The 17,441-nt window shown below is 43.7% G+C and overlaps 4 protein-coding genes and 1 long non-coding RNA gene across 7 annotated transcripts; 1 reads left to right on the top strand and 4 right to left on the bottom strand.

The window, feature by feature from the left end:
* Positions 1-47: 47 nt before the first annotated feature.
* Positions 48-3,175, bottom strand: LOC131124810 (ubiquitin thioesterase OTUB1-like). Of its 2 annotated transcripts, none has more exons than XM_058065599.1 (7): positions 3,076-3,175; positions 2,416-2,477; positions 2,207-2,305; positions 2,011-2,129; positions 1,847-1,931; positions 1,228-1,422; positions 48-1,137 (listed from the first exon to the last, which is right to left on the bottom strand). In XM_058065599.1, the coding sequence occupies exons 1-7, from the start codon at positions 3,116-3,118 to the stop codon at positions 940-942; spliced, it is 801 nt and encodes a 266-aa protein (XP_057921582.1). In that variant the 5' UTR covers positions 3,119-3,175; the 3' UTR covers positions 48-939. The 2 variants fall into 2 exon arrangements, with proteins under 2 accessions (XP_057921582.1, XP_057921581.1); XM_058065598.1 differs by having other exon boundaries at positions 3,067-3,133.
* LOC131124816 (uncharacterized) lies at positions 2,848-6,843 on the top strand. Its single transcript, XR_009128938.1, has 4 exons — positions 2,848-3,240; positions 4,256-4,489; positions 4,955-5,496; positions 5,576-6,843. It is a non-coding gene; the product is annotated as an uncharacterized LOC131124816 (long non-coding RNA).
* nectin4a (nectin cell adhesion molecule 4a) lies at positions 3,534-10,850 on the bottom strand. 2 transcript variants are annotated; one of them, XM_058065592.1, is made up of 11 exons: positions 10,422-10,850; positions 8,680-8,874; positions 7,698-7,865; positions 7,198-7,479; positions 7,007-7,124; positions 5,771-5,925; positions 5,522-5,681; positions 5,371-5,446; positions 4,972-5,034; positions 4,676-4,855; positions 3,534-4,481 (listed from the first exon to the last, which is right to left on the bottom strand). In XM_058065592.1, exons 1-11 carry the CDS (start codon positions 10,474-10,476, stop codon positions 4,107-4,109), a joined length of 1,827 nt encoding a protein of 608 aa, XP_057921575.1. In that variant the 5' UTR covers positions 10,477-10,850; the 3' UTR covers positions 3,534-4,106. The 2 variants fall into 2 exon arrangements, with proteins under 2 accessions (XP_057921575.1, XP_057921574.1); XM_058065591.1 differs by having other exon boundaries at positions 5,522-5,684; positions 10,422-10,848.
* A 369-nt stretch (positions 10,851-11,219) lies between these two features.
* Positions 11,220-13,201, bottom strand: fcer1g (Fc epsilon receptor IgFc epsilon receptor Ig). The gene is made up of 5 exons (XM_058065605.1): positions 12,978-13,201; positions 12,069-12,160; positions 11,718-11,759; positions 11,510-11,533; positions 11,220-11,427 (listed from the first exon to the last, which is right to left on the bottom strand). Exons 1-5 carry the CDS (start codon positions 13,042-13,044, stop codon positions 11,374-11,376), a joined length of 279 nt encoding a protein of 92 aa, XP_057921588.1. The 5' UTR covers positions 13,045-13,201; the 3' UTR covers positions 11,220-11,373.
* Positions 13,202-13,273: 72 nt separating this feature from the next.
* ndufs2 (NADH:ubiquinone oxidoreductase core subunit S2) lies at positions 13,274-17,402 on the bottom strand. The gene is made up of 14 exons (XM_058065601.1): positions 17,290-17,402; positions 16,888-16,991; positions 16,607-16,797; positions 16,390-16,510; positions 16,184-16,296; positions 16,025-16,099; positions 15,880-15,957; positions 14,765-14,850; positions 14,550-14,669; positions 14,344-14,473; positions 14,172-14,267; positions 13,856-13,939; positions 13,529-13,586; positions 13,274-13,455 (listed from the first exon to the last, which is right to left on the bottom strand). Exons 1-14 carry the CDS (start codon positions 17,394-17,396, stop codon positions 13,418-13,420), a joined length of 1,401 nt encoding a protein of 466 aa, XP_057921584.1. The 5' UTR covers positions 17,397-17,402; the 3' UTR covers positions 13,274-13,417.
* Positions 17,403-17,441: the final 39 nt, after the last annotated feature.

Genomic DNA, 17,441 nt, shown 5'->3' with positions numbered 1-17,441 from the left:
TCACAAATATTTATTTGGTATTACAGTATAAAAAAATACAGCTTCAGTTTCATGTGTAACTGTCATGTAAATCCCTTTAATAAAACTCAATGAAACGCAGTGTAACAAAGGAAAAGTATCCAACAAAGCAAGAAGATAACATTTACAACCACAAAAGAAACCTGTACAACTCTAAAATGCCAGGGGTCACTTCATCTATTTTTTGTCAGTCATGATTTCATTCGATATTTTGTGATGACTTGAGGGTTGTTTGGGGACACCATGGACTGTGTTCAATCTGTTTGATTTGGTTTCAGACCACCATTCTTACGCTTCATCCGTGTGGCTGCTAGAGATGAAACGGTACACATTTCATACATGGACGGCCATTGCGACCAGAACTGTCACTGTTAGCTGTATTTTCCGCGTTATTGTTGATATTTTATTCCGACCAGCCTCCTCTGTAGGCACTAAAGTATCACCATGAATGTATTCTGAAGGACTACCCAATTAGTTTTAGGGTCACACTTTGCCAATCGTGCTAAGCTGTGGACCACAACATCCACCTCAGATGTTATTCCTGCTACTACTGGGATCCCAAGTAGCGTATATACTGGACTAGACCACCTTGCACCTTAAATGTCATATTTCTGCATTACATTTCCAACTTACTAAAATCAATTTTGGTAATTACATTTTAAGTGGAGCTCACAACTAGCAAAAAAAATGTCTGGGAGGATGGAGCCTACTATTCAGGGAAGAGATGGGGGTGTAAAATGATGTAACAGACTCGAACAAACTTTATTTAATGTTTTGAGTTCATTAAATAGGGTAAAAATTGAATAGGATGGAGTCGACAAGTTCTGGGGCCGCCCGTTGGCGTTTTCTGGTATACCGTTTCATCCCTAGTGGGTTAGGCTGCTGGGGATATTGACGGGGGGGGGGGGAGAGGCAGTTGCGCTATTTGTACAAGATGTCATAATGGCCTGGTCTATAGAGCAGGAAGATGCGTGGGTCTCCGCCTTCTGGGAAGACGTGATGATTGACTGTTCCTCCCTCTCCTCGATCCATGTACTCCACAAGGATGGATAAGTTCAGGGCCTGGGCTAAGGCGATGATGTGAATGTGGTCACTTTCTTTAGACATTGGCTCCACCTCCTTGGGTGGGGGGTAAAAATAAAACAGAAATGAGCTAACACTGGTAAAAAAAAAAATGTCATACTGAAGTTGAATGAAAGTCAAACGCACCTGCTGACAGAATTCTTTGACAGAGCATCCTCCCTCGATGAAGTGCTGAAAGAAACTATGCTCCCGCTGCAGGTAGCCCGAGGTGAGCAGCCGCAAATACACAACCACGTAGTCCGACACGTTCTGGTCATTGAAGGATCTCAGTAGCTCCTTCAGGCTTGGCTGCTTTTCGCACAACTCGATCAAGTCCATGAACTACAGGACAGACAGGAAGTGACATTGTAAAGTTGTTGCTGTGTCTGTGTTGAGCATGCCATTTGATCTCCGCCAAAACAAGAGGGGACATGTTTTCTGGTGAGTCAACATGATAGAGTTGGAACTACAACTAATCAGTGTCTTAGAACAGTTGCTTTTCACTAAACTTAATCGGAGAAGGCCTTTGCAAAAGTGGTCTGAACGAGTTGAATACAGAGAAAATAATGTACTAAAAGCTGACCAATCACTGCCCTTACGCAGGTCACAGCAAAGCAAAGTTAGATTTTTTTGGAGGTGCACATCAACCTTCTCAATAGGCTTGAATGCGAAGGATTGACAAAGCCTAGAGGATGCTAGCACAGATACCAAAGCACAAACCAGGCTTTAAAACGGGAAGGTAAAAATTCTTTGTTATCAAACTCACAGTGTGGTGGAAGTCCTCGATGGTGAACTCGGTAAAACCCTCGTTAACCAGGTCCAGTTTGCTTTTTGCTGCCACTTCCTTGAACCTGAGCACACGGGAAACACCATGAATGTATGCTGCTTCAGTTTTACTTTGATGAGGGGAAAAAAACAACCACCACTCACCTCTGCAGTTCTTTGCTGTCATCAAGAAGAGACTCGAGATGTGCGAAGCCAAAAGCTCTGTAGAAACAATTCCCGTCTGGTCTTGTCTTGCGGATGTATGAATATTTTTTGTACAAGTCCTGCAGTGAAGCAGAAAACAATAGTTAGAGTGAACGCAGTGACCAGAGGGCACAGTGATGAATGAGGTTTCACTGACCTTAATCTTGAGCTGATAAACGGTGTCATCCTCAGAGTACTCCCTCTGCAGCACGGAGAGCTCCTTTCTTTCAGACACTAACGGGTTACTGTTGGCAATCTATATGGCCAAACCACAGAAGGTAATACAAAAACAAAAATAATGCTTTATTGGAAACGGCTACTTTGTTCTAAATGAACACTGCTCTCGTCAGTTAACATAATTCTCACCTCTTGTTGTATTCTGTCCTGCTGTGCAATTATGGCCTCATCATAAGCGAGGCAGTTCACTCCTATGAAACATCAGTGCGGATTAATGAATTCAAACGGGTTCCCCAAATAAGTTATGTTATGCCTTTGGATCCTAACAGTGTATCTAATCGTATATGAACTGGGGGCTAGGTTGATGTAGAATCTAATTAAGAAAATAATCAGTCCTTAAACGAGGCATGGTCGAGATGAAACAAGATATGTATGCACAACAACGGCTGCTAGCTAAGCCTTGCTAGCTCGAAAACAAAACCACACTTGTCCCCACGTCGTTTTTTAAGAAACATAACTACGCTTTAGTGGCTTTAGTATCACATCTACGGTTTGAAAACCCACTTAAGTCAAAAGATTTGGGACTGTCACCCTCTGTTATCTTGCCTGGTCACCATACAACCGTTCTGTTTTCTTTGTGTAGCAATGTTAGCTTGTTAGCGTTAGCCAAAAAGCTATGGCCTCTTTTCTCTAATTTGATGGCTGCGTGTCTCCCGCTTTGTCTTCGGACAAGTCAGCGAAAGCCCCAAAATGGAGCAAGACACCCGTATTAGGTATGCCCTTCACGCCACCATGACAAACACTCTGGGCTCCGTGTTGTGCCTTCTGTGTTACACTTGCTTTTCTCACCCTCGATCTCCCCCTGTGATGATTCCTGCTGCTCCTCCGCCATCTTAGCCGTCCAGATCTGTTTCCTGTTTTTTTCACAACTTTATTGCTTATGCACAGACTGACAAAACGGTACTATGAGTACAACAAACTGGAGGATAAAGACGCATTCTACACAGTTCGACAGTAATTATATAATCGTTTATGCCGTCACACATTGAAGTAACATTTAACTAGATTTTAATAGGTCTTGCGGGCAATTATTGTACACAGTACGTGTTTTGTCTTCACTCTTGATGTTAAAAATGGCTTGTGATCTGGTAACTTGGCAACATATTATTGAATGGTTATATGCCTTTTGTGGCAATTTTACCATTGTTACTTCACAAAGGGAGTCTCTATTAGTGTCAATTTAGTATCAATCTTTTAGCAACAATAATATGATATATAAATAATAATTATAATAAATATGATATGGTTGAAAAGAGACATAATTGTTGTAAAAATCGTCACATGTAGTTTATTCACACTTGAAATATAACCCCTGAACACATCCCCAGGTAATGGAAATTGGGGCTTTTGTCCAATAGATAAATAAAAAATACCGTATGTCTTGCACCGTACTGCACACTAGATGGCGCTGTAGGCAAATAATCCAACCGGCTATTATGGGATACAGATTATTACAAAATGTGTGTCTATGTAACATGTCTATAATGTATCAAACAAAGTAATACTTCACATTTTCACATACATAAAAAAGTATACACAGGAAATATACAAAATATGTAAAAGTTTGACCACACGTGGTTCACAGTGGTCATATCGTGTCTGCATGCAGGGACATTTTATCTGATCCAAAAGAGTCTCAGGTAAGACGGTAAGTGGAGGGAAGTCACAGGTGTGGCAAGAGGGGAGACACCAACTTGGATCCAGTCCCAATCTGCCCACAAATGAACCTGCACAGAGCTCCCAGTACATGTCCTCAAGTCCAGTCCAGTGTAGACTCCCCCTTTTAAGAGTTTTTCAGCGTAAACTGTATGTTGTGACCATTACACAATCTGGGCCTTGTGCACCAAGGAGGCATGGGGGCTAACCACGGTGGGGCTGGGAGCTGGTTTTAACCTCATGGTCCCGTTTATGAGCTGGTAGCCTGCCTCAGACACCTGGGAGCTGCTGGTCACACTCTCTCTGTCGCCAGGATGCTCCCGCCCGCCGGGTCCCCCAAGGCCTTCGTCTACCTCGTCCTCATCGTCCGTCACGGGTGGGTAGCTGCAGCTCAGGGAGGAGTGCCGCATGGATCTGGTGGTGCTGGTGGGCCTCGAGCCACCCTCGGCAGAGCCGTTGACGTGCCGGACGACCTCCGTGGGCGATTGGACAATGGGCAGTGATGATGGGATGAGAGGTGGATGCAGACGGGATTCCTGCTGCAGAGGTACACAATATATGATCATGTAAAATTCACACTTGTTCTGGTGTGTTTGCTATGCTAGTATGGTTCCTTTGGTCAAGTCTGAACGCAGTCAGCAAAACCCTGGTGTGCACCAAACAAGGATAAACCAAAACCACTTTTGAGTCTTGAGTGCCGTGTGTATTGAATGCAGTGTTTGTGAGCCCATACCAGAGATATGTTGCTGTTCCTCACATATGTTTCCACTCTAATTCGGCTCTCCTCATCCCGGTCCAGGGGCCGCTCTCTGCCCCTCCGTGAGTTGTTGTGAAGAACAGGTCGACCCAGGTAGTCGTACGCTCCTCTCCCGCCCGAGAGAGTAGAGCGGCTGTCACGGCTCTGAGCCATCTCCTATCAGGAGACAGGAAATTACACTGATGACTTTTATTATTTGAACATCTAAATTTAACTCAGCTGAGTGATGAAAATCTAATGTTGGTGTTTTTACAGTGAAGCTAAAGACTGACCCCGAGAGAAGACATGCTGGTTCTCAAGGTTCCCTCTACCCTCAACGGGATGCTCTCCTCAGTCTGCAATAACAGGAAACAAACAGACATGAGTGACAAACTTGCTCAAGTTAAACTTTCCCATTTCCTCTGAGAGACTAAGTAGGTTGAAACGACAGCAAGAAGATCTTATATGTCGTCCCGGCAGAATTAAGTGCTGGATTATGTCTTCATTTGATGTGAAAAGAGAAAGAATGACTGACTAAGTCTATCAATTTGCAATGAAGCACCGATCTGAGCGCCTCCCTGCCACAGTGACACATAAGAGACCCTGCTGGTTTCTGGATCAGCACCACGTGGGCAGAACTGGGTTGAGATGAGAAAAGTCGGGATGACGTGTGAAAAGAATAATTCAAGTACCGCTCCTCTTGCATCTGTGCTGACCGAGTTCATCCTCCTGAAAGACGCTTGGCGTGACAGAGTGCTTATTTCCTCCCTGTGGGGGCACAGTTATAAACCCACTAATGAAGATATTCGAAGGAGCAGGTGAGACCATTGCATCATGTCATACCTCTTCTCGGTCAGCTCCCTCTTCAGCATCTTGTTCTTTTTCTTGTGGTGGCAGGTGACACAGATAACGATGACCAGCATTGAGATGAGCAGCCCCCCAGCGATGGCCCCCACTATGATCATCAGCGTATTCTCCGCCATGGTCTGACTCCCGGAAGACTCTGCTGTAAAAACAAGGAAAAAGAAAGAAGTTGTCTGCTGTGTTTTTGAATGTCTTGTCAAAAGGGTGACTTGTTAACCGGACACACACCTGCCACTAGAATCTCCACCTCCGCTGTACCCACCCCCACCTCGTTCCTCGCCAGGCACTGGTAGGTGCCGCCGTCTGACTGGCTGAGAGGGCGTCCAAATTCAAGGGTTCCGTTGGGGTGAGGGATCACACCCTCGGGCAACTTGTCACCCAGTCTGCAAACACACACACAAAAAAAAACACACTTTAAATCACATGCATCCCTTACCAATCAATCAATCAAAACATTTCCCTCCTGCAATTATTTAGGCTGTGTTTCAATGCTTTTCATTTATCAACACAAGCACATGTACGACACCGCAGCAGCAGCGATTGCTTCACCAGGCGCCTGTTATTGACAAAGCCAACTGGTTTGACGGTCTTGTTTGCTTGGCGTTTGCTTTCAGTCAAGGCGTGCTGCTGCTATTAACAACAATAAAGTCTTCCATTAGAATGTCAGAACTTTAAGAGTTGCTTGAAGTGGCAGACATTGTTGCTTTTTTTTTTTTTTGGTGGTAACAAGCACCACCATTGGACACACCCTGATGACATTTTAATTCCCCTGCATTAAGCAAGCCAAAGATGACTGGATCACCTCGTGTGTCAGAGCTACAAGCAAAACAAAGCTGAAATCTGTCCATTCCAACTGAGTCGCCACGTCTCTTGTACGGGGGGTCAACTTGAGGGCGTGATTTTGAACAGTGAATGAAAAATGTGTAGGATTGAACAGAATGATGTGCAAAACAAAAGCGATGCCCTAAAGTCTGCCTTTGAAGATATAAGGCTCACTTTTTAGGTCTTATTTTATCACTAAGTAGTTTATAGTGCTGGAAAACTATGATCACATTGCTGTATGTGGTGATTGGTAGAAACACCCTGAAGTTACAGCGGGTGTATTGGACTGCTGTGTCATGGGTTTAATTCCAGAGCCGCCATGTGGTGTGTTTGTCAGATAGGATAATAGCACAGGCAACACATGGGGTGCATGTTTTGACACATTTCACCCTTTTGTATGCAGCCATTCACTAGTAGAAGAATTAGCTTCTAATGTCCCACATTACATAGACATATGTTTGGAATATTTTGATTTCCTGATGTTCTTGGGTTGTTGAATTAATCTTGTGTCTATACATGTGTGTATAGATGTCATGGGAAAATAGTGGGATGGTGTAATCACATCAGGGTTTACTGGAAAAGTAATTGAAACCAGACGCTGAGTCAACAGACAGTAGGATTAGGAGGCGGGGCCAACCGTACCTGGTCCAAGTGAATATCTGCGGTTTGGGATTTCCTCCACTCACACACCTCAGGGCTGCATGCTCCAGGTCCACATACCAGTCACCATTGTAGCCTGACACCTCAGGGTCAGGAGGAACTGAGAGGAAATAACAACATGCATGAATGCAATTGGAGGATTAGGTTTCACCCGTTCACAAATCCCCACTCACAGTGTACCACCAGCTTGTTCTGCAGCCTGCGTGGGCCCCCTGTGAGAGTTGGATGCCATACCAGACAGTCCAGTTTCTTCCCGTTCATCCTTCTAAGTGGGTGCAGAGAATAATGGGTGGAGACGGCCCCGTTCTCAGATGAACGGTTGATCGATTGGCCGCTCAAGTCCGTATCCCAGGACAGGAGAGGCGGAGGGCGAGCCAAGGAGCGACAGGAGGCCGCTGGGCGGAAAGACTGTCCCTCAACCAGAATGACAGGGTCCAGGGAGGAGATGGGGATGGCTGGAAGATTGGGAAAAATACCAAATATTTTCATATTTTAATTTTCATATATTAATGGCTCTATTTCATGTTTCTTCCCGATACCAGAGTTTGTTACAAAGCTCATGACGATCCATGAGAGTAGGAATGTAGGTCCGGCTGCTCCTATTGTCCTATTCTACCTGCTTGTGTTTATTTTTATGATGTGATTTCCAAAATAATAGACTGGAAAGACTTACTCCACACTGTGAGCGACATTGCATTGTCAAAGTTGCCCAAGGGGAAGGTGCTGATGTGACAGATGTACGTCCCCTCGTCTGAGACATCTGTGCTCATGACCACCAGAGACGAGTCCATCGTGGGGTCGCTGCTTTTGAATCGCACACGCCGAGACCAAGACCCAAATGCTATAAACAGACAGAAGGTGAGGAGGGGGGAACACAAAACATTAATTGCCACCTTTTTTTATTGGCTCACGGCATATTCTAAAAAAAAACAAAAAAAGTTGAAAAAAGATCTAAAAAGGCATCATGTAATAAGGAAAAGTTTGAATGTTTACACTAATAACACAAACAATAGGCTTCATCACCAACAGTGGAACGTCTGTTTCTGTTATGTTTCAAAAGGTCCGGTGACATCTGAAAGCGTACATAATTTTTCCCATAGAAAATAATGGAAATCCAATTCATCCATTCTATACACTCAAAAATATGAATACATTTTATGGAAAATAATGAAAGTTTTAAAGGCAGAAAACAATACAAACTAATTATAAATGATCAATTGAAGGAACTGGCACTCCCAACTTTCTTTGGCTCCATGGCGGGTTATTTAGCAATGATTTTGTTTGGGCACTTGTAGCAACGCAGCAGTCATTCATCCATTTTCTATACCGCCCTGGACTGGTGGCCAGCCAATCACAGGGCACATATAGACAAACAACCATTCACACTCACATTCATACCTATGGACAATTTGGAGTCGCCAATTAACCTAGCATGTTTTTGGAATGTGGGAGGAAACCGGAGTACCCGGAGAAAACCCACGCACAACATGCCCGGCAGTCATGCTGCAGTGAAAATGTGATATTTTGGCATCAAACCAGTACACTCATCCAAAAAGCCCCATTGTTTCAAGTCAAAGTAGTACCCCCTCTTTTGATTTGAGTGTCTTTTTCTATGAAATCTTTGAATGTAATCGACATAATTCACATGGAGCTACCTGTCTGGCCGTTACTGTGATGAGCGGTGATGATCTGCTCCTTGTCGCCATCCGGGAGCTCCTTGTACCATGTGACCTGCACTACCACGTTGTCGCCGGGTTGGTAGCGGCAGGGCAGGACCGTCTCCTCCTCGGCCAGCGAGCGTATAGCATTGTTGGGGGGCTGTTGGACAAATCCTCCTTGCACCACTGCAACTAAAATGAGACAAAAAGCCCATCATTAGGTTGTACGTAAGGAATATGATATAAATTGATAGTACAAAACACAAATATGTATCTTATGGATGTAGCACAAGTGCTCAGTGTGAACTCAGGCCAACTGGGGCCAGGGGGTGTCCACTTTTTTTTTTTTTACCAATCTTTTTCACTTCCTGTTTCTGTCCCCAATGTTTGAGTCCAGGACAAGAGGTGCTCAGTGAGCGGTGACAGATAAGAGGCAGAGACACAAACTATCAGCACAAATGAAGATATGTCGCTTGACTCGTTACTCGAGATGAGCTGTCATAGCTCGCCGTGTCCAGACAGGAGATGTTCAAGCCTGCGGGAATTAAAGTCAGGCGTGGTGGTGTATTGGAAATGCAGGCCATATTGTATCTGGAGAACATCTCTATAGTTCTGAACTCTTCTATTAATGCAACTAAGTCCAGTCATTATATTTATACAAATGCAAAAATTGCTTGTGGTTCTCCATCCTGCATCAGCAAATTGTAACTCATTCCCAGTCATCGTCATCCTGTAGTATCCATCCTCTGGCCCGGGGCTGAAACCGTCTCACACGCAAAAGGTTCTGAATCACAATGTCAATCAGTGGGAATGGGTCGGTGTGTGTGTCAAGTGACGGGCATGTGATTCATGCATGCGTTTGCTGCTCACACCCGTCGAGTATTTGGCAGTCTAGAAGGTGTTCTCTCACCTCTCCTGAGAATTCTCATGGCTGGTGTGTGTGGAATCCATCAGTGCTGCAACTGCATTATGTGCTATAGGCTGATAAATATATCAATATATAAAACCTAACCACCTCTATGGATTTAGCTACTGAGCCATCACCCCTCAATGATATTGCAGGAACTCAAACTTCTCATATATGTTCTATTTTAAGGGACTGCATTCAACACGAAGTGGGCTACAGTGCCGAGACGCTGTCTCTTTAAGGCATGCTCTTCTCCAGCAGATATCCGCAACTGTGTGTCGGACAGTGGAAGTCGCCCATGCAAATAACGCAGACAAAATGTGAGATGCGTTCACAAACATTTGGTCTTTACATTATTTTTTTTTCCCACTGTGACCCAATGAAAATGGTTGGTTGAGATCTGCAAATTTGCAATTAGGATTATGTTTTATAATTTCATATGAAATGTGCTAGTTAGTGTGCCTCTATTTTACACCACACACACACACACACTTGTGTAGGAGGGTCCGAGCAGTTAGGCCGAGACAGAAGGAGGCAATTGATCGACCAGTTTTTCCTGAAATGTCAGCAAGCAGAACAACTGTTGTTGTTTTTCCCTCTCTATTCCTATTTTTTTGGCGTTTGGCTTCTTAATTCGCCTCAGAGAACGCTGGCGCCTGATTGAGGATGTTTAACCACTTTCCTTACGTCAGAGGGGTGTTAAAATGCTCATTTCTGCCTGATAAGTCCATTGGTATGCTGCTAATGTGGATTATATATCAGTGAACGTATAGATAGGCTTTAATGGTGACATAAAGAAGGATGAAAATAAGCATGCAAAGTGTTTTCTTACCAAAAATCCACAGGGCCAGGAGACGCAACAAGGGTCCTTTCAGCCGGAATGTCATCCTCCCCAACACTTGCTGTTACTTGTGCACAAAGTCAGGACTACAAACCATCCGCCTGGCTGCATAAAACACTCATATTTTCTTATATTTCCCCTCAAAAGTCCCAAATTTAAGTCCTTTTTCTGTGGTAGGTGACACACATGGCCTTTTGGAGTGACGAGAAGCACTCAACAGCTCAACCTGTCAGGGATACACCTGTTTGCATTACACCTTTTTGGTTCTCCCTCCCTTTCCGTCTATGCTTGCCTACGTTGGGGCCAGAAGTCACCTTTCCGGTTTGGCTGAGGTAGCGTGACAGTTATGTTCTCGTCTTTACTTGCTCCACTCACACCAAAGGGAGAAAGTATGCATCTCCTCTGATGAGACGAAAATCTGAATTTGAATGTTTTATAATGATGGGAACATTTTAGTGACATTTTGTTTAACTTGAACTGCATAAAAGTGGCTTGTTTGGACATGTACTGCTGTCCTAGTGGTGGTTACTCACATGACGGACCTTCAGAAATTAATGTTTTTATAAAGTATAAGATGTTTGTGTGTTTGTGAGAAAGGGCATAGACATCTGCCACCTAGTGGTGTGTTTGGATGATTGATTTAGTAAATGCATTGCAAAAACTAGTTAGTGGTAGTGGGTGTTTGCTTTGCACAATTCAACATGTTTGAAAAGGAATGTCTCAGCAATGACTGATATTTGTTTCAAAAAAATCTAATTGGCAGCTTGCAGGACACAGACCCCTACAAAATCTAATTTCTATTTTTTATTTAAATTATCTTTTTTTTTTTTTTAATTGCACAACATTGCAAATTTCCTGTCCTGTACCAAAAAAGACACTAAAAAGACGTAATTAATACAGCCCAAAGTAAGCCATGAATAATGATTTTAAAATCAATTCCTGGTCATTCCTTTATGCCAATTGTGGCGTACGTGTCCTGGACGTGAGGTGTCAAACCCTGAGAAGGGAATAAGAATTATGTAACAAGAATAAAAACAATGCCAAGTACTGTAGATGTCATAATTGGCTCCAAGACTCACCGTGTAGATGCCTTCTTCCACAGCCTGTTGAGTGGGGAAAGGTTTTTCAAATTAAGATGCAATAGTGAGGCCTGTTGTTTAAATGTCATAAATGCATTCCAAATGTTCGTATTGACCATGAAATGGTAATTTTCTAGCATGTGTGGGGCTTCTTTGCACATGTGAGATCTTTAGGTTCATTTGCATCATAATTTTTCAACAAACTCACCTGCTTCTCATTCCCCTTCACAGATTTCTTCGCACTACGGATCTGTAGGCGTAGCATATTTAGAGTCAAAAAATAAACATTTCCACTTGGCCCATATGTTCACATTTTACAGATTATCATAAAAAAACTCCTCTTCCTTCATGTATAAGTGCAAACATTCTGGTTCAGACATCTTTCACAATCATACAGGAAGTGAAGCAACACCCGCTGACACACACGGCATTCAAGTGGTGCATACTGTATTCAGGAATGCCCACTGACAATTGATTCATGTTGTTTTTTTTAAGCCAAACGTGTATCTATGCAATTCATAAATACATCCATACAGTTGGTTACATGTTCTTTTCCAACCTTGAGTCTGCAGTAGAGGGCTGTCAGGATGATGCCGTACAAAAGCAGAATACCATCCAGCACGTAGCAAATCTCAGGTTCAGCAAGAGCGTCTGCACAAGATATAGATAAGATATAATATGAGTTTACAGTGGATTACATGTTTGGGACTATGGCATCATGCTGAGTATCAACATAAGTGACTGCAGGTTGACAACCACAATAATAAACACTGTTGGATGAGTGCCATTATCTTGTATCTTATAATGGAAGGATTTTGGATACGGCTCTCCTACTGGTTATTCCAGTGAAGAATGCAAAGCTTGTGCATTAAAGATAGTAAAATCCAATGTAGGTCAATATACGGTATGCTATTTCGACAAAACATCCACATTTCAGCCATGTGTGGTCGGTGACAAGCTAATGCTTCAATCCTATACAGTCCACTTTATTTCTATAGCCCATTTTAGAAACACAGTGCTGCCCAAAAAGTATAAATAAAACCTACAATATCGCAAAGGCAAATAAAAAACAAGCTGTGGGTTGACCCGTATAGTGCAGGGTTACCTAATAAATTCGCTTTGTCCACCAAAAAGAAAAGGAAATGAATCACTCTTCAGAAAGACGGTGATCACATGATAGCGCCCACATCTCTTCACCGCTGTTTGACTATGATGGACATTTTACTGCCCTCTATTCCCTATAATAGATGAGCACCAAAGCTTAAAAGTAACTTTTTACTTTTTGATAATGGAACATCAAAATGCTCACCACAACCTGCTTCTTTTTCAGAACAGAAATTAGGCCAAATTTCAACTTTCTGCTCCTTTTTGTATGATAAAAAAACCTCAGTGTCACAAGTTCCTTCATCAGTGACCTAAGCACACGTCAACAAACCCCCCCACCTCGTTTTTTTAGGCCTGAACTCACCGGCTCGACCCAAAGTCATCCATAAAGGAATGGCTGCCAGCAGCAGGCTCCTGCCCCACGAGGCCATGGTTCTTCCGCGTCCAAAAACACGAGATGACCCAGTTGAGATCTCTTTTTCTGGTGAAGACTTAAAAGTAGCAAAAGAAAAACAAAAAAAGCCTCACAGCTAAGAGGGGGAAGTTGTGGTCCATTCTCTCAGATCTCATTAGGCCACTCCCCTTCGAGAAGACCAAACCAGGGCAAAGTCAAACCGTTTTGGTCTCTTTGCGCATCTAAGTGAATTCATCACAAAAAAGTTGGATGATAAAATATTTATTAGGCATTATACATTACAGATCGCGAACATCACGCCTGCGTAGGTGAAGAGTGAACAGGAAGTAAGCGTCACTAGAAGGTATGCCATGACAAGTCGCCACCTTTACAAACCAAAAAACACGCACTTAGCGGTCGACCTCGCCAAACACGATGTCCTGTGTACCTGCAGGTGGAAGAAAAAGGCTGGTGACCTCGATATCAGTGACGCCATCGCTCTTGTTGACAACTTCACTTACCAATAATGGCCACTACGTCTGCTAGCATGTGTCCTGTCGCCATTTTGTCCAAACCCGCCTAAAAACATCAAAAACATACATTAAAAAAAAACAACCTGAAGTTAACTCTCAAGTATTGTAGTCTGTTCAAACAACTTTAGAGGGCTTAAATTAAATCAATAATGTTGCTGAGATGAGCAGGAAGGAAGCAGCAGAGAGGGGATTTCAAAAGTACTTACTGAAGTAAAAAGCAGCCTCAAGGACGAGCCGTTTATAAATGTGCTGCATGATGCATGGCTTTGTTTTTAATATTCACTATTGTTGTTTTTTTTTTTTTTAAGAACGCACCAGGTGGGCGAATCCGGGAGCTTTGATCTTGCAGCGGTACGGTCTGCTGGAGCCGTCTGACACCAAGTAAACACCAAACTCTCCCTGCAGCAACACACACATACACACAATAATGAATGTCACAGCAACTCCCTAAAGGCTTCCTAATTATTAACACTGCAGCGGAGGTTTTTATTGTGTGTTTGGTTGTGGAATTGCACACACATGACTGAAGGTTTTGGTGTATCTTCTTAACATTAGCTCAACTGGGTATCGTTCAATGAAATCGTTTGACGAATAACAGCAGAAATGTGTAATGTGGTTGAAGCGTCCTCACCTTGGGGGCCTCCACAGCGGTGTACGTGGCCCCTGGAGGCACCTGGTAGCCCTCAGTGTACAGCTTAAAGTGGTGGATGAGAGACTCCATGGACATCTGCCACAAGAACCAGAGCGACGTGACGTCTCGGCGGCACGCACACATGTCAAAAATGCTTCCAGCATCAACTCACCTTCATTTCAGATCTCTTGGGCGGAGCTACCTTGGCGTCGTCTACCTTGATCTCACCTTCCGGCATCTTGTTGAGGGCTTGGTGCATGATCCTCAGGGACTGCCTCATCTCCTCCACCCTGCATAGATACCTGTAGAGAGGACATGACACGTTTGAGGCGAGTAGTGAACGAGGGAGGAGCCAAGAGAGCGGCACCGGTCTCCAACCTGTCGTAGCAGTCGCCTTTGCTTCCAATCGGGACGTCAAACTCCACCTCGTCGTACTTGTCGTACGGTTGGGACTTGCGCAGGTCCCACTTGATGCCAGAGCCTCTCAGCATCACTCCGCTGGTGGAGGGAGGTAGGTGGGAGGTAGACATACCCAAATGAATAAATATATGTGTCTTCAGAGAAACCCTTTCTAAAAAAGCATCAGGCACCACCTGAAGCCATAGTTGAGCGCTTCCTCCGCGGTCACCACGCCGATGTCCACAGTGCGATTCTTCCAGATACGGTTGTTGGTCAACATCTGTAGAGGGGAGCAACCAAACAGGTTGTTGTTGATATCATTCCACCTACATTCACATTGCAGGGTATTTTTTTTGTTAAAATGTATTACCAAAGAAATTCAGTGTCTTGTCAATGTCAACACAAAGCATCCAGGAAGTGACGTGCATGCAGAAAAGCAGGACACCACACACATTTGCGTGTGTTTATGGAAGTAAAGATTGCCTCTTCAGTTTGTGGCAATTTCCCAGATTTTGTGCACCGGGAGTCAATATTTTCTTAACCAAATAGAGGCCAGGAATTTTGGCTATGGTAGTTTTTGGAGAACTTGATGGCAGGAACTGTGAGCCACTTCACTGACCCAACCATCGATTTCTATGCCCATTATCGTCATTAGGGGATCCAAGCCGACTTCGGGCGAGAGGCAGGGTACACCCTGGACTGGTCACCAGCCAATCGCAGCGAACATATAGATCACATGTGTCAATAGAGGGCCGAAGCACTGCAGGTTTTCTTTCCAACCAGTTTCTCCAACAGGTGATTTCATTGACAAGCTCCTTCCCTCAAACCAAAGGAATTATTCAAATCACCTGCTTTAATGCCCATTTGACTTTTTTTTAATTTAGACTTTCAAATTAACCTAACATTTTTGGAAGTGGGAGGAAACCGGAGGCTAGTTGGTGTGTTCTAGCTAAGTGTCAAAGCGCCACCAACATATTTAAATGTAACAATGTTAATAATTATAATAATAATAATGATGATAAGATTGGTGAGATGCATATCACATTCTATGTAAATGGAGCATTGTTTTTCAAAAGACTGTATAGGCGAAATAAGTGCTTCCCATCAAGCAGTAATGAGCTGTCTATCTCTGTCTATCTTTAGAACACACACAAAGGATTGTAGATAATGGGTAAAATTCCCACCAGTGGCATTATACAGTAAATAACTATTTAAGTCCTTTTATATTTTATATATTTACATCTCCACGATACAAAATAAGAATAATAGTGACAGGAGAAGTTCAACTGGCTGTAGAATGACAACCCACCTCTTCCACCTCGTCGATGCGAATGGAGAAGTTCTTGCACCACTCATAGATGTCGTCCATCAGGCCCAGAGGAAGATCCTGAAACATTGTGAAAGCGTTCACCACTCACGTTCACACACTTTTCCTGTTGGTTTGTTTTGGTTACCTGATGAACACCACCGGGCCGGACGTAGGCGGCGTGCATTCTGGCCCCGGACACTCTCTCGTAGAACTCAAACATCTAAAAAGAGCAAAGTGTCGAATCAAAATGCTAAAAATAAAGTGGTGTATGATATCTGCAAAGACAGAAGAAGTCGGCAGTCACCTTCTCTCTCTCCTCGAACATCCAGAAGAAAGGGGTCATGGCGCCGATGTCGAGCGCGTGAGTGGTGACGGCCATGATGTGATTGAGGATGCGGGTCAGCTCTCCATACAGAACTAAAATTTAAACCCAGAGGAGCAGTTTGTTCATACATTTTCTGTTTCTAGCAAATGCGAATTATAGATTCAGGGTCCACTTGTGATGCTCACCTCTGATCCACTGAGCACGGAGTGGTGCTTGGATATTAAGAAGCCTTTCCACTGCCAGTGAGTAGGCCTGCTCATTACACATCATGGAAACATAGTCCAGACGATCAAAGTAAGGCAGAGCCTACAGCAGACACAGGAAGAAGAGACATCATGGCCTTAAGATGTGCAAGCAGGAAGAAGCACTGTGTTTTCATTCTTTATCATTTGGGTTGGGTACCTGCAGGTAAGTCTTGTATTCGATCAGTTTCTCTGTGCCGCGGTGAAGCAGGCCAATGTGAGGGTCGCATTTTTTGACCGACTCGCCACTGAGCTCCATCACCAGACGCAACACGCCGTGAGCGGCAGGATGCTGCGGCCCGAAGTTGATGGTGAGGTTGGACACATCCTTCTGTGCCACAGGATCTTTGTCTGACCAAAACAAAGTGCGTAGGATATTATGTGGAGATTTGATCAATCATTTCTATTGCAAACATATTTTTCAGTGAGTGACAATGATACCATTCCACGGAGGTGGTACCCATTTCTCATTAATTGCTGTGGGGTACATCACGGCGCCAGCAAACTGCTCAGTCCACTCCACATCTGGTTGCCATTGTTTCTGCCTGATAACAAACACAATGATCACTACATTGCTGTCTCACTACCTGAATTATCTCCATTTTAGTGCATGCTGTGGCAATGCCATTAAGTAAGGACGCGTTTGGTTCAATACAAGGACTCTTAGTGTTATTGGGGCTGTTATTATAATACGACATGCAGTTATCAGATAAAGCGCATATTATTGCGTTTTGCTAACATTAGCTTGCTGTTGTCCGTGTGTGCATCTTTGTGGCTACACTGACGGTCTGACAGTATCATCAACGACTATAGATCGCACATTTTAACCAAGCTCTTTCTTACCTGTTTTGCAGAACAGTGCAACCAGGGCTCCCAATATTACTATTTAATATTACTTTTGCTGAAGGACGTCCTAGTTTGGTAAGCGACCTCAACATTGTGGCCGCCATCTTGGTTGTCAAACCACCTCAGGCAAGTGACGTCATGGAGACTCT

This window comes from Doryrhamphus excisus, chromosome 3, assembly GCF_030265055.1.
Source record: "Doryrhamphus excisus isolate RoL2022-K1 chromosome 3, RoL_Dexc_1.0, whole genome shotgun sequence".
Taxonomy (NCBI): Eukaryota; Metazoa; Chordata; class Actinopteri; order Syngnathiformes; family Syngnathidae; genus Doryrhamphus; species Doryrhamphus excisus.
This window is presented reverse-complemented; position numbering and strand designations above follow the sequence as displayed.

Coding starts and splice junctions, on each gene's coding strand:
- fcer1g (XM_058065605.1), bottom strand. CDS start 13,044: ATGGCCTCGTGGGGCAGGAGCCTGCTGCTGGCAGCCATTCCTTTATGG. Junction 12,161..12,977: donor GATGACTTTGGGTCGAGCCG/GTGAGTTCAGGC, acceptor TATCTTGTGCAG/ACGCTCTTGCTGAACCTGAG. Junction 11,428..11,509: donor TGGAAGAAGGCATCTACACG/GTGAGTCTTGGA, acceptor TTCCCTTCTCAG/GGTTTGACACCTCACGTCCA.
- nectin4a (XM_058065591.1), bottom strand. CDS start 10,476: ATGACATTCCGGCTGAAAGGACCCTTGTTGCGTCTCCTGGCCCTGTGG. Junction 7,125..7,197: donor GAACAAGCTGGTGGTACACT/GTGAGTGGGGAT, acceptor ATTTCCTCTCAG/TTCCTCCTGACCCTGAGGTG. Junction 4,856..4,971: donor CCAGCATGTCTTCTCTCGGG/GTCAGTCTTTAG, acceptor GTCTCCTGATAG/GAGATGGCTCAGAGCCGTGA.
- LOC131124810 (XM_058065598.1), bottom strand. CDS start 3,118: ATGGCGGAGGAGCAGCAGGAATCATCACAGGGGGAGATCGAGGGTGAG. Junction 1,932..2,010: donor GACAGCAAAGAACTGCAGAG/GTGAGTGGTGGT, acceptor CCGTGTGCTCAG/GTTCAAGGAAGTGGCAGCAA. Junction 1,423..1,846: donor TCGAGGACTTCCACCACACT/GTGAGTTTGATA, acceptor TCTGTCCTGTAG/TTCATGGACTTGATCGAGTT.
- ndufs2 (XM_058065601.1), bottom strand. CDS start 17,396: ATGGCGGCCACAATGTTGAGGTCGCTTACCAAACTAGGACGTCCTTCA. Junction 13,940..14,171: donor CCGCTGTGGAGGCCCCCAAG/GTGAGGACGCTT, acceptor GTGTTGCTGCAG/GGAGAGTTTGGTGTTTACTT. Junction 13,587..13,855: donor CTCCCGGATTCGCCCACCTG/GTGCGTTCTTAA, acceptor TGATGTTTTTAG/GCGGGTTTGGACAAAATGGC.